This window comes from Cricetulus griseus, chromosome 2, assembly GCF_003668045.3.
Source record: "Cricetulus griseus strain 17A/GY chromosome 2, alternate assembly CriGri-PICRH-1.0, whole genome shotgun sequence".
Lineage (NCBI taxonomy): Eukaryota > Metazoa > Chordata > Mammalia > Rodentia > Cricetidae > Cricetulus > Cricetulus griseus.
This window is the reverse complement of record NC_048595.1, coordinates 351232406-351248621: the sequence shown is the minus strand read 5'-3', so window position 1 is coordinate 351248621 and position 16216 is coordinate 351232406. Positions and strand designations below refer to the sequence as shown.

At 34.5% G+C, this 16216-nt stretch overlaps 1 protein-coding gene across 2 annotated transcripts in view; it reads right to left on the bottom strand.

The window, feature by feature from the left end:
* Positions 1–16216, bottom strand: part of LOC100768913 (cadherin-10) — a 115895-nt gene that overhangs the window by 31695 nt on the left and 67984 nt on the right. For both annotated transcript variants that reach the window (XM_035439149.1, XM_035439150.1), the window contains exons 3-4: positions 15301–15420; positions 14249–14416 (exon numbers count right to left, since the gene is read on the bottom strand). In XM_035439149.1, the coding sequence (XP_035295040.1) occupies positions 14249–14416; positions 15301–15420 (288 nt within the window). The remainder of the gene's footprint in view (positions 1–14248; positions 14417–15300; positions 15421–16216) is intronic.

Genomic DNA, 16216 nt, shown 5'->3' with positions numbered 1-16216 from the left:
CAAGGACAGGCCAGTGCAGATGCTGAATACTAACAACTCCAATGAAATGAAAAGAGAGGCTATGAATCTGAGACAACAAGGAAGTGGTAAGATAGGAGGCACTGAAGAGAGATGAGATAGGAGAAAATGATGTAATTATACTTCAACAAAATGAAAGCATCAAACAACGAGAAATAAATTTTGAAAAGACAAAACATTTTAAAATATAGAAACAGGTCAAATGCCTTTTGGATACAGATACATACATACGCACTTAAAATATATTTCCATATATATTTAAATACAAGCATATACAATACTCACAAATAAAATTTGTGCAGAGGCATAGTCAGTTAGATGCATGCACAATTTTATTTAAATACTGATTCTGACTTTTGCCTGCAATAATTTGGTCTGCCACAATTCAACAAAAACATACACACGCATCTATACAATGCCTCCAAAATTTGTAAACTCATTATTAAATAAATTATTACTGATTTTCATTGTGAAATATTTCTGAAATAAGACAGTTAAATAAGATCTGGTAAAAATGAAAGTTAATGAGAATAACTCATCCTTCACTCAAAAATTTCTATAAATGAGAGACAACACAAAGAAAATAAAACATGTTGTCCATGATGAGATTATAGTTTAGTGCCTATATTAATAAACATATGTCTCAATGTTCAAAGAAAAACAAAACCCAGATGGCTGAGTGGAAACATTAGGTTGAATGTGTAAAACCATTTAGAGAAGCATAAACCAGAAAAATAAAGACAAGTGTGCCAAACCAGAACCAGGAAAATGGAAATTAAAGGCATGATGTGACATCCTTTTATACCTACTGAACTTATAAAAATCAAGTCTAATAAAGCCAATGTGTAAAGCATTTGTACAGCAGAAACTCATGTGTGGACTGACAGAAAAAAAACTTAGGCACAGTCATTTGGGGTGAAAGCCTTCCTGAGGTTTTAGTAAAAATGTCCCAGCTGTGTCAGCTCCCTGTGTGCATATCACCCGACTACAATAAGAGCTATTTATTATAAGAACATTGTAAGTAGGGGCCATAATTGTAATGATCCCATGCAATGAGTATCTGATTAAGTTCTCCTATCTCAAAGAAGGTCACAGTTTGATGTTCTGGGTAGTAAGAGCTTTGAATTCAGCTCACAAAAGGGAAGAGATGGGAATATGTATTTTGAAAATAAATACCGCATAATTAGTAAACAGACACTTGTAAAGATGCAAATGTGGAAAAAGCAAAGAATTGTTATTTATAATAAATTGTTATTTATAAATAATAATAATATTAATAATAAATCAGAAAATCAAAATCAAGTGAGTGAATGAACTAGCACATGAATGCATTTCTTATTCCAACCTTGAAGGAAATACTTTTAGCTATCTTTATGTGCAACAAAAGTAAATGACTAGTAAGTACGCAGTAATAAATCAAAAAGTCAGGTTAGTGATATTTATAAAAATTATATATTTTACATATTGAAACTACCTTTCTGAACTTTCATCAATAAGAGAAACTTGCCATAAAAAGCCGAGTACATACTAATTTTTAATGTGGTTTGGTGTTTTTTTTTTTATTTGACTGTGGTCAAATACAGCTCAGAACAAGCAACTGAGGAGATCTGGGCATGGAAGAGATGTGGCCATTCCTGAACAAAGCATGTCATTGTTGCACAGAGCCAGTAAGTTCTGATCACAAAAATACATACAGATAGAATCATATTGGCCAAAGTGGTCATATTAAGGAACAATATATCTCTACCTATATATATAAATATATATAAATCATTAGAAGAAAAAAGCCCTAATGTTGAAGGAAAGGCAGGAGGTATATATGGGAAAGCTTTGGAGGGAGGAAAGGGAATGAAGGAATGTAATTAAAATATAATCTCAAAAAATTCACTGAAGCGTAAATAGCAGATGGATCAACACAATATTAATAGCAGCCAACAAGAGAGTAAATGAGCTAGAGGATAAATAAAATTAATATATAACTTAGAGATTCACAAAAGGGAAGAGGCTCAACTGTCAGTGGGATTGTTTTAAAAACAAGTTAGAAAATTAGCAATGAAATGAAAATTTGATGATAAAATTATGTTGGCCCTTGAATGTTTACTCCAACCAACATATTAATTAAATTTGATTCCCCAAGGAAGATAGTTTCATATTCAGGCAATTCCTTTTGGTTCTTTTTAAGTACCTGGTGAAGAATGTATCCCCAAAAAATAAAGGGCTAAATCAAGATCTATGGGTCAAAAGAAAGGAGGAACTGCCTGAGAAGGGAGGTTTTCCCAACTGTAGAAATTTACAGAAATTATCCCACCTAAGTTAGAAAAGGCATACCAAGGTTTTAGGACTGCTGCTTGTGAGCCTGACCTTGCTAAGTGCAGAAAGTAAAACTACAGTATTCATGAAATAAGTTTGAGCAGAGGTACCCAATACAGTAAAACACCAGAATGTAACAAGAATACATGCTTAAGAGACCTGGAGTTAACCCTGCATGTCCTTACACGAGGAACAGTTTAAAAAACTTGTCTGTGAGGATTCAAACTCTGAAAGATAAAACATGGAAAGGGCATGAATGCATTTCACTAAGATGAATTTTAGTTTTATTTTTTGCCTCAAGGGGTTTGGAAAAATGGCTCCCAGGGTAAGAGCATTAAATGAGCAAGCCCAAGGAATTGGATAGGAAATCTGGAGGCATGAAGCTCACTGGAACATTTTGGCTGCCATTCTGGCTACACACTCAGAGATAATCTATGTCATATAAATCAAGAGTAAGAGCAGGGCACCCCCACTCCTTTGTTGACCCCCTTGCTAGCAGAGTGCACCTGTGCACAGAAATGTGCATACACCCTTAGAATGTACAAGCATAGTCACACACTTACACACACACACACACACACACACACACACACACACACACACACACACACACTTCTTATAATTTTAGGTTGTTGGAAACCAAATGGGACAAGGGAAGAGGGCTAGAGAAAGAAAGAGAAGGGAGGGGGAAAGGAAAAATGAGGGTGTGTATTCTCTGTTTGACTAATTTTAATTTCATATGGATTTCACTGGGGGTATGTCTCTGGGACTCTGTCCTACATTTTTATTTTTGGCTTGGATTTCTTTGATTGCTTAACGGCATACGCTTAGATGTGAAAGTCTGTTCACTTTAAACTTGTGTTATATGTCTGTTCAAGTATTGAAATTTATCAGTTCATTTAATTTCACAGTTAGTATAGAGACAATATCCATTACAAGGTTTGATACTGTTTGATTAGTGCTATCATGCTAATTTTTAAGAGCTTCAACAACATAAGATGGAAAGGGAATATGTTTTATTGGTTTACAATGAGCTTGACAGTTCTGAATTTATTGATAATTATATTGATTATCAATTCTCTCTAGTGACTTCTTAGAAAGTACTTATGTAAATGAATAAGCAGATACATTAATTTCCCTCCAGCACTTAAATGAAATTATCTTCAAAGTGTTCTAGAATTTTCTGATAAAAAAACATGACTGAGTTGATTCATCAACATAGTATAGATTAAGTTCTGACAAATGAAGCAAAGAGCTTCATAAGAACATATAAATGTTGTCATAAATGCCTCTCTGTATGACGTTAGTTGTTTGCTCATTGGAAGCATTTTTATTTGGTGATCTCTAGATATCATTTTAGAACACTTTCTTGGAATTACATTTTGCTCAGACCCAATTTTAGGTCAAACTTTATTTGGTCATTTTCAAATTTTGAAAGTTCATTTTCATGTTTTAAATATACAAAATGGTGATTCATTAACACTCTACTGTTTATTTCCTAGTTGCTCATGCTGAATCCAAGTATCTCAGTTTGTCCTGCAAATTGATACTGCTTTAATTGACAGCCAGTCTGCTCTCCTTCCTGTGGTAATTTCCATGTGAGTCGAGAGGCAGCGAACTGGAGAGAAGTGAAGACTCTTATATACACACCGACAAAGGCAAAGGAACACAGCCTTCACACACATCTCTTTTCATTTCTTTTTAAAGACAACTATTTGCGTGCTACTTAGTTTTTATCTTACAGTTGATGGAGCTTTAATTATGCGGCGAGCTTTCCTATCAATTCCAATTTATAGTTGTTTGCAATTCATTCCCAGGTGTCAGATTGAATCATCTGCTTCTCTTTTAATGATGAGAGCACATAAATATTTCTTCCTGGTAAGTATGCTCTCTCTTGCTTGTCTGCATAAGCACCTGGGCCTGGACATGAGAAGATATGCATTGTGCAGGTGAAAATCTAGAGGTGATGTTGCAAAGAGACCTTCCAAAGAATGGAGCAACCCATGTGGTTACTTCAATAAGAGTTCTTCCAAACTGAAAACCTCACAGGACACCCGAATTGTCATGATCAAAGATTTCAGACAGCTTTGATGCATTCCTGAGTTTTCTGTCTTTGGGAATGATAGCCCAGGTCACATGCTCCTCTGTGTCCTCAAGTAATAGGGTTTCTATATGGCAGCATTGAAAAATTTTGCAGATTTTTGTAATAAAATTAGAAATAATTGGCAGTTCAATTTAAGTAAGGGACTTAGGGGAAAGCATAGTCAAACTAAAAGATGTGGCAGGTTATGTCCTTTAGAACAACAAAAGAAATTGCAGAAATCAACCTGGAGAGAAACAAGGGCAAATTGCCTTTCTCCAGTTTTTGAGCTTAGCGACAAACGGCTGCTATTTTGTTTTGTTGCTAACAAAAAAACGAGGTTGAAATAGATAATTTTTCTCTATCCTTTGTTTTCTGTCCTTGTTGCTATCACATTTACATAAGAACTTCCTACTTTTCCAAGGTGGAGATTTTTCAAAATGCTCCACATATACGAATCAACAAAATAATTTTACATTAGTTTAATTTTTTATTTGCTTTGTGTGTAATCTTATTGCAACATCTCGGTGCTGTGTAATAATCTCAAACAATACTTGCTTTAAGAAAAATGACACAATTATGCACGTTTATAAAGCATTCCATTGTATAATGCTCAAAAGATGTTTTTTAATGAGCTTAACAGGAAGAAATTAAAAACAAGATAAAGCTCCTTGGAGGCAATTCGGAGTAGTTAAGGAAATTATGCAGTGCTAAATGGGCTTTTAGGAGAAAGCAGAGGAGACTTGAAAGTCACACTGGAGACTGACAAACTGCTAAGGCTTCGGAATTGAAGATGTTCACCAGAGGAGACAGAAAACTAAATCTGTGAGCACCAGAGACAGGATCACCAGCTTAGTTTGGGGCATTTAAGTCAAATTAGAACAAAAAACCATGCTGGATATTTTAGTTTTTTTCCCCTATGCCCTTGGGGAAGGCATCACGACAAAGCAACCATTGATCTCCTGAGTCTATAGAAACTATATTGACATTTCTTTGAAATTGACTGCCAGTATATTGCATCAATACACAGAACTGCAGCATACGGAAACACGAAACTACATAAGATTGGGGGATGTAGATTGGACCTTAAGTTAGTTATAAAAGGAGGATTGCATTGTAATTACTATGCAGCCCCTTTACATCTCACCTGAAATTTAACTGTATAATAAACTTCTTAAGAACGGCCTAAATATATCTGTATAGCAAATACTTATCTATATCCTGGTACTAGTAGTATAGACAAAATTAATTCTGTAAGGTAGAACAAAACATGGACTCCAATTCCCATCATGGCATATGATAAAAATTCTAAATAGGTAACTCTGAGAAATTTCTGCAGGAATAAGTAGGGTAGCCCAGAGAGACATAGCTTTCCATATGATTCCTCTTAAAGAATTATATTATTTCATCATACATGAAAAATGGGACAATTCCCCAAGTTCTGTCACCCTAAGCATGCAATTTCATTGACATTTTACATGGTTGTTTATTTAAACGACGAATCTCAGACTCCTGTATTTCTCCAGCTAGTGTATGTTTATAATCCACAATTTCTGCATAAAATTTCGACTTGAAATCTTTCTCTGTCTGTCCCTCCACCTTGTCCTGTCAGTCTCCCTCCCTCTTTTTCTCCTCTCTCCCAAACAAGCTTTTCAGTAGAAAGCTTCAAAGGCTTCAAAGTACTTTTTTATTGGTACCTTTGCCTTTTATCCCTCAAATCATTTCCTGACCTGGTTATTCACTCCTGTGAATCACACACTTAGAGACTCTGTGATCTCACTTCCCTCCTCCCTTCAGCATTACTTCAGTTGCACAACTCCAGTTGCAGTGAACCCTGGGGTCCAGCCAAGTCAAATTGCACACCTGACATTGAATGCTACCTTTGTTTATTCTGTATTCCCTGACAATGACAGTGAAAAAGGCAATCCTTAGTGTCTTTTGCTTGTCTGCTTGGAATTTTTTGGTATATGTTGGAGGAACTTTTATGATACTTCCTTGTCCAGTCCTCCTATATGTTAAATAAATTATCATTTTGTGCTTTTATCATTAATCAAAATATAACACTCACATTTTATTAATCTACATTTGTGCATACCCCATGCACTATCTTTCTTGTCTCTAATACCTTTCTTGTCTCTAATTTACATGTATCCGTATTTATTATATAAATACATTTTAAATTTGTGTGTATGAGTCTGAACCTTCTTGTAGGAGTCCATGGAAGCCATCCCCTTGAACCACATCAGAGCCTGTTGACCTAGAGTAATGGGTATTTGTGAGCTATCACATGGATGTTAGGAAGTCAAACCTGGGTCCTCTGAAAAAAAGAACAAGCTGTCTCCATCATTGACTATCTTTCTAGCAAGACAAGTAGTAAGAGGACTTATGCTAAGAAAAAAAATACACAATAGCAAAGTAAATAGGTATTAGAGACAAGAAAGATAGTGCATCTGTAAACTGTGCCCAGCCACATTTCAGAATTTAAGATTATTATAATTCTTAACATTCTCTATATGTGTCCTGATAGGCAACCAGTGGGACTTTACCCAGTGGGACTTTAAGTCTCCTTCACTAAATCAAAGGCTTTACCAGAAGTATTTCTTTATAATTCTTGAACAACAAGTACTTAGACAAGGAGGGAAAAAAAAACAAATATTTGCAAGTGTTTTAGTGTATAGCTAAAATCACATTCAGTGTAACAAATACTACTATGGTGCTTTTAGTATGTGTATATTTCTATTTCTCAAATAATAAAAAAGTGGAAAGAGACCTCTTAAACTTCATTTTCTTCTTTCTTAAGTTGAAGTGTCTTCCTGGGGACACCTGACAGTTGTTCTTGTTGAAAATGACTTGATAACTTTAAATATGCAGATCAGCCTGGGGCTGACATTACCTTGGGATCCTCACTAGAGGAAAGGTTGACTCTATTTACAAAATGAAAATCAGCACTTATTAAATCAAATCTCTCTTGTACCAGGCAGGGATTATGGCAGTCCCACAGCTCAGTGATATACGTGCCTTAAATCCCTATGTACATCACAGAAAATTTCCTTGAAAGACCTTGTCTAGTACATACTTGCTTTTCTGTCAGCCCAAGAAATGTGGCAAACCCAGGCATGATTTCACCATTTTTATTCCTTAGCATCACAGAAACACCACCAACAAAAGGATCAACTTCTTTTTTTCTATCAAAATGAAGCAACACAATTCTCATTGCCATGTATGACACCGACTATATAATTCATAAATAAAACATGGAGTCAGAGATTTATTTAGAGGTAAAATAAAAGGAAGTTAAAGAATATTTCTATTATACCAACTTTTGGTGAATTGTTTAGAAGTATTGTATTTAATTACAAATTAAGTACTTTTTAGATATATTTCTTATATCCAAAAAGTAGTATCATGGTCAAGTAACAGTTTACCTCAAGTAACATTAGTTTAAAATTTTCAATTTTTCAAATCATCAAATGGATGTGCAATGACAATATTCACCTCATATAACTGTTTAAAGTTTAAATTACTTTTTATTTGTGAGATTCAGTATAAGCTGCAATAGTTATTTTATCTTATGCTGACACTCTTTTATTTTGAGAAAAACATTTAACCTGCATTCAAATTATTGGGATAACATCATTAGTCAATAAAGAGAATTCAGGTAAAACACACAACCATGATTGTTATGAAATCCTTTTTATTCTCTGAGTTGTTCTGTTACCAAATGTTATTGCTTTTCTATTTTCTATTACTGGACATAATCTTTAGAAAGAGCTAGAACAGAAATATGAAGAGATGGTATTGAAATCTTGAGAATTACTACATGTGTTAAATTTATTTGCACTCCTGAAAGTATCTTCTATTACCTATAGCATATCTAAATAGAAACTTCCATCTAATATACTTTGTATTGTATTTCTGAACTAACATTAATCAAATAAGGGAGGAAAAGTTACTGTGCTACTATTCCCAATAACTTTGGTGAAAAGTGGTACAGAGTATAATTAATCCAATCATTTGAGTGCATTTATCATAGAACTGGAAATTCATATAATAAACTCACTATTTCTCATTAATCTGAAGTTGTTTATCTATAGATATTATACCCCACCAAAAAAAGAAATCTTACAATTATCTCCTGAGTGATCTTTGGAGTTCAAGTTCTCCCTCCTTATAAAGCTTAGCCGAACTGACATGGCAACAGTCCTTGGGTTATCATTATGAAATATGTGCTAAAATACCCAGGTTTCAGTTCTATGTGAATGTGAATGACAGCATGGTTTTGTAAAGTCTGGGTTCCTAAAATTCTGTACTCATTATTAAAAAGGATGTAAAAGAATGACCTTTTCATCTTTTGTCTGTTTGTTCCTTGTGAGTAGAGACTCCAAGTTATGTTGAGTTACATGGAGGGAAGTATTTGCAGTCCATCATCAGTAGATTGGTATTTTTCATTGCTACCTTGTATAACATGAAAAATAATAATAAAAAAACAGAGACTGATATTTGGGTTCAAGCTTCAAGCTGCAGATCAGAAAAGCAAAGCAACCAGCCACTAGTTCTTATTTTACCTCAGACTGAAAGGCCATCCTGGCTCCACAAAACCTCAAACTGCTGCCTCTCATCAGCATAGCTGGAGAATCCTTTGTCTTCAGTGTTAATCCCTGATACTGAAACCTTGCTTTGTTTTATATACACCCCTAATGCTGGGATTAAAGGCATGTGATCCCAGGTGCTGAGGTCATCTTTCTGTAAACTGTTTCATTTTAGGACTGAATCAGTCTAGTGTAGATTTGGGAGGCCTTGTACTCATAGAGATCTGTCTACCTCTTAATACTGAGTCATAGGATTAAAGGTGTGTACCAGCACCTCCTAGCTTCTGGCTGCTGGGATTAAAGCTGTGTACCTGGCTTCTATGGCTTGTGGCTGACTTTGCTTTCTGAATCCTCAGGCAAGCTTTAATAAATCTTAAATAATATGTCAGCACAACCTTGCTTTCAAACCTCCTGTCATAACTTGTCCCTTCAAAAACTTTATTCAAATCATAGTTCACATATAAATAACTTAAGAGAACTATTATCTCTAGTACTAGATTCTGCTTTTTATTGTCAGCCCCCATGCAATTTATCTGAAAGGATTAAAACATGTCATTCTTTAGCATTGAAGAAAGCTGGGATCAGCCTGATGCCCATAGATTGGATATCCCTGTCTACTGACTCTGGGCGGCAGGAAAATCAGTATTAAAATGTTTTACAAAAGGTATCTTTCTGTTTATGTAAAAACCCAATGAGAACAAACCCTTTAGTTTTATTTGTTTTTCTACTCCCTTTGATGATTAGGTTCCAGCAATTTAATCTAAAAAACTTGCTTCTTCTTTAAAATTTTGGGAAAAGAAGAAAAGGAGAAGGAAACATGGATCTGGGTGAAAGAGGAGGTAGAGGGGAAGCCGGGAGCAGTTGCAGAATGGAAAATTGTGGTGGGGATTTATTATATGAGAAGACTCTCTTTTCGATAAAAAAAAATGGGGGAAAATAAAGCAAACAAGATAAAGAAGCCTGACATAGTCAAATAAAAAGTAGGCATAGCAAGCTTAAATATAAAAAAAAAAACAATGAAACAAAACTAAAGTCAAGGAACATTACTAAAATTTTAAACTAGTTGAAAAACAAGTTCTCTATAGTCCTCACTAATCAAGTTTACTTTGTCTTCATTGTATCTTCATTTGGACATAAATAAAGGGCACCTTTAAGTCTGAGAAAAATACTGAGTTAGAAGCATGAGGAAAAACGAAAGGTAGGAGATCCCTATGCATGTAGAACTTGTAATAAGTTACTTTGACCATGAAGGACACAGGTGTCTTTATCTTTTATATGTAATGCTATAAGAAAAAAGTAATGTATGTATTCACAAAAGTTGTTATACTTTTGTTAAATATGGACTTTTCTTCATAAAACTTGAAAGAAATTTTAAGTTTGATCTGACTCCTATATGTAATGATAGCAACAGAGTATCACTTACACAAATAAACATTAGTGAATGCAGGAGTAGCAACTACTCATGATTCAATGCTGCATAGACACTGAATTACTTAGTCTTACATCATCACTCTGTGAAGAATACAAAACGAAACAGTGTTACTGACAATAATGAAAAATATAGAGGTCACTTTAATTCACCACAGTAAAAGCTACTAAGTGAATTACACCATTGAGACTCATGCAGGGTCTATTCTTGAGTTGTCCAGGAAGAACCACTTCAGAAGCCAGGAACTCTCAAGAAGCCGTGGACTGGAAATGTAGTTAACCTAAATTGACTAAATGTAAGTGGAGTAGAGTTCATATAAAATTTAGAGGGAAACAATTTTACGTATATGCGGAAGTCTTATATTGGTTCCAAACTTTAAGGTTAATATTAAAGAAAATGATGTATTTAAAAATTTCTCATCATATTAAGCATGACAAATAGAATTTTCTGAAGAGAAAATGGAGGAGGAGTGGATCACAGGGAGGTGGACATGAAGTGCAAAGAGAGGAAATACTTTAAATTATATGAGATAATAATCTATTTCCAATAAAAATAGAGTGACAAATACTTTTCAGTTTGCATTCCAGTTTCTATAATGCAGAGTTTGCTGTTTTCTTTTCTTGTTTTATATATTGGGGAAAATAATGCAATATATATGTGTGTATATTATATAACACACATATATTATACATATCTTATTCTTAAGGCTTCTACATCATATATATGTGGATGTGTTGTAGACAGTACAGTACTTATTAAATGGTGGATATCTAACCAAATGATATTAGACTATAAAAAGCAGTTTTTCACATTTTAGATGTCTTATACTACCAAATAATATTCTATTTGCTACGAATTAGTGTCCTTAATAGCTACATTGTGAAGATTCACAGCTTGAAAATATTCAATAAATTACATGTTCATTTTTAATTTAAAATAACAAGGCAGATTATGGGGTATATTAAAATTTTTTCAGGGCTGGAGAGATGGCTTAGGGGCTAAGACTGCTCTTCCAGATGACCTGGGTTCAATTCCTAGCACCCACATGGCAGCTCACAACTGTCTGTAACTCCAAGATCTGACACCCTCACACAAACATACATGCAGGCAGAACACCAATGTTCATAAAAAATAAGAGTAAATAAATTTAACAAAATTGCCTTTTGCTGGGCATTGATGGAGCATGCCTTTAATCCAGCACTTAGGATGCAGAGTCAGGTGAATCTCTGTGAGTTTGAAGACAGCCTGGAGTGCCAGGAAAGGCTCCAAAGCCACAGTGAAACGCTGTATCGAAAAACCAAAAAAGAATTTCTTTTTCAAAATCTATTCTACTGGAGTTGGATCCTGAGATCAACACATCTCTGTTGCTACTACCAGTGTGGCATTAATGTATATTTAATCTTCAATCAATTGTTGAATAGAGAATGTAATACTGAGTTATGATTTAATAAAGTACACCATTAAGTAATACAGTGTTGAGTAAAATTTTCCTTCAGAAAATTAAGTTTATGCTTCTTTTCCCTGCTCCTATTAATAAATATCATTACAATTATGGTTACCATATTACTACATTACATTTATGCAATAAGCCTAAATTAGGGCAATCCCAAACTTCAAGTAGATAAAGGGAAATAAATGCTTAATAAATAAAGGGACTAACAGAGAAAACACACTAGAGTCTAAAGGTTCATTGATCATTTGTAGCTTTAAAATGTCTGATTTTCCCTACAACTAGAATATATCAATTACCCCTCAAAAACAAGTCTCTTTTAAAATTCATGAGAACTTTAAATGTAACACTACTCCAAATTGACATACTTTCTTGATTTAAAAATCTTCATTTCAGCAGTAATTTTGCTCTTTTCGGGTTATGGAATTAGTTAGAAATGGTGCATTCCATGCAATTTGTGAGTTCCTTCTCTTAGATATATTTATTTTATTTTATGTGTGAGGTTTACTCTGCATGTATGTATGTGAAACACATGCATGACTGCTGCTCTCAGAAGCTAGAAGAAGCCAACAGATCCCCTGAGATTGGCATCAGGGATTTTCATTATCCAGCATGTAAGTGCTGGTAACCAAGCCTGGATGCTCTGTAAAAGCAACATGTGCTCTTAATGTCTGAGCCATCTCCAGAGCTACATGGTCATTCTCTTGATAACAGACTTGTGATGAAAGTTCAAGAATACAGGTGAAATTAAAAATTTACATTGTATTAAATTGTATGCCTATCACTGAGACATCCAAAGATATATTAAGGATTAGTATAGGTTTCCTCTTCCTTGATAAACAACACAAATAACATTAAGTTGAAATATAATTACTTGAAAACTGTGTACATCTATGTACTTCATCTCCATATTCATAGGGATAAAAACAAAAACAAAACAGCCATTCCAAAAAGCCCACACTGATTGGCATATAAATTAAATGTCTAAAAATAATCCATATGTATGATACAGACATACAAATGCACATACACACATACAATATGTACAGACATATGGCAAACATGCGCAAATAATTCTATCTGACTTTATAATTCTTACACACACAGAATTTTAAACTGATTAATCCTAATCATAAACTGCTGAGAAGAAAATCTACGTTAACAATACAGAAGGAATTAACAGCCCTTCGTATAAAGAGTAAAATTGCAGTACAGTACAATAATTCTTTCCAAGTAATCATCTTGTATAAAGTTATAAATACCAAAAATCATTTTATAATTCAAAATTTATCAGAAGAGATTAAAGCTGAGGTAAAATGTTATCAATCTTGATGCTGATATATGGAAACTGATGAAGATTAAGAATAGAAATCATGATCAGTCCTACAAACATACACACATGCAGGCAACAGTGAGAAGATCAGCGGGTTATGGTCATATGTCAATTAACTTTTATGTATATATGAAAACAGTAAAGAAATGGAGGCATTGAATTTAGTGACTTTTAGACATGGAAGAATAGGACAAATGTGTGGAAGAGGGAGAAATGATGTCATTACATTTGCCAATATTTTATTAAAAATAATAGAATCGACATTACACTATAATGTGCTTTTTATGGTTGATCATTTCAACTCTAGATTCTTTCTTGAAGTGGAGAACCTAGTGAAGCAGAAGAAAACTGGCAGAGTCAAGCAAGTCTAGGAACATCACTGCCATCATGTCTGTGTTGCAAGCATGTAATCTAGCAAGTTTCGTAAGAAGAGAGAATAAACTGGTGTGTCATACATACAATATATGGTCAGAAGATAAAGTCTCTTAACAGACTTCTAGTTGATTCTGGAAAATTGGAGGTTAATTAAAGATGTATTTATTATATGTGGACAAGGGAAAACTCCCCACACATAGAGATACAAAATGTAATCTAAGTTCTTCTGTTTTCATTTGTAGTAGAGTGTTTATGATTTGATATTTTATTAAAATTATTAAAGTTAAGACATCCCTTATTACTAAGTAGAGAAAAATATTCAGTATAAATTACTAGGTTTTTAAAATGAGCATATTCCTTTTGCTTGATTAAACAGTTATTAAGTAGTTGTTACACACTCGTGTGTGTATATATGTATGTGTCGGTATGTGTGCATATGTGTGTGAGAAAAAGAGAGAGAGAGAGAGACCAAGACAAAGAGAAACAAAGACAGAGAGAAGGAGTAAAGATACAGAGTCCCCATTTCTGTACGAGATACTTCATTTTACCATTGACTGGCAGTTTCGCATTAAGCTAATTGTCATGAGCTAATTGGTAACTTCCTAGGTCATACTTTCTACTCTAGATCTTAGGCTCTACAGAATCACCATTGAATGGAACTTACTCTGAGGGAAGCGAGGCGGGTTGTCATTGACATCTGTCAGTGTGATGTTCACTGTGGTAGTTCCAGATAAACCCCCCATCTGGCCACCCATGTCCTTGGCCTGTATGACCACCTGGTACTGTTCCCTGTTCTCTCTGTTCATGTTTGGCAGAGCTGTCCTGATGATACCTTTGAGAAAATACAAATGCTGAGTTATCCCACTCTGTGACAGCTGACAATTTAACCAAGCAACACATTTATGATACCATCTTATACATAAATAAATATTATAAAACTAATTCCTGCTGAGTGGTGGTGGCATTTGGGAGGCAGAGGCAGTTCGAGGCTAGAGGCACTGTGAGTTCGAGAGTAGCCTGGTTTACAAGAGCTAGTTCCAGGACAGCCTTCAAAGCTACAGAGAAATGCTGTCTTGAAAAACCAAAAAAGAAAACAAACAAACAACCAAAAAACTAATTTCCTACAAATTATTATAGTTTATTTTGCTTGCTATCTCCTAATAACATCACATGCACTATAGTTATGTAAACCTACAAATAAAGCACCAAACAGTTACATTTCTATTACTTTAATCAATTATTTACTTTGAGTTTTTAAATACACAAGAATCAGATTGAAATATGTGTCAAATGTGTGAAGTGCTTCGTATGCATACATGAAGGCCTGGTTTTAATTCTCAACCTCCCCCCCCAAAAAAAAAATGGCAACAAGGTTCTGCCTACTCAACTCTTGAAGGACAAAACAGGAGGGTTTCTAGGGTTTACTGGACAGGCATTTAGACAAATTGTTGTGATTGATGTTCAATGGAAAAACTTGTCTTAAAATCAACATGTCTATCTACTGAAAAGTACACTCTGGCCTCCATATACATCTACACATATGGGCATATATGTTCTTACACACATGAACATACACATGGGGGAAGAAAAAAAATCTCCAGTATGACACTGTTCCTGAGTGTGTTAACGTGTATGCTTTATTTTTCTTCCCCAATTTATAGTCGATAAGATCACAAACATGGTAACTTCCGCCAACACCAATACATTGTTTCTGACCTGTTTCCGGCTCCACAGAGAAATAAGGTTGCCCTTGAAGGATGCTGTAAATGACTCTGGCGCTGTTCCCGTAGGAAGGGTCGTCAGCATCTGTAGCTGTGACTTGCACCACAGAAGTACCTGAAGTATCCAAATTCAGCTTAGTTCTGCACAGTACCAGAAGGAGGAGCAAAAGTGCTGGTTTTCATTGAAGACTTGAGGGAGTTTTGGCTTTAGAAATGACTGCTTTAAGAAACTATACAGTTGGATGATAGATATAGATAAAGGTATATAGTGTTGCAAATAAATTTTAAATGTAACTTAACAGTATTTATTCAGCCAAGACAGTGTATGCTTATGCAAAAAAAAAAATAGATAATGCTGCGGTAGTTCAGAATATACTAAATACGTTCCCTTTACAAATGGTGAGGCCTGATATTAAAATGAATTTTCACTTAATTGATGTGTTTCGTGGAAAGGGCGCATTTAAATCTCAAGGGAGTAAGTATATTCTTTCTCCCTCTGCACTAATTAACTCTAAAAATAATCAACATCTGCTCTATAATACAATTTTATGAATAGATTGAATTCCAAATTTAGAAACAATCCAAGATGACCCCCATATTCCCAGAACGACTAAGATCTATCTAATAGGGTTCATGATATCCAGAAGGGCATTATGCTTGGTGACCGCCCAAAAACCTTGGGGCTTAGCAAAGTGCAGTAACACTCACAGAACAAATGCTTTAAGAAATTTATGAGTTTGACAATTTCTTTTAAAATTCCAAACGTTGCTGTTTAAAAGAATGCTTTCATTGGTTTAAACAAGTTCATACATATTTGGGTAGTTTGATTTTCCCTGACACCAACTATATCTCATTCTAAAAATATTATCAAACTTTCTTGGGGTTTGGAAATATTACCATTAACTATTTAA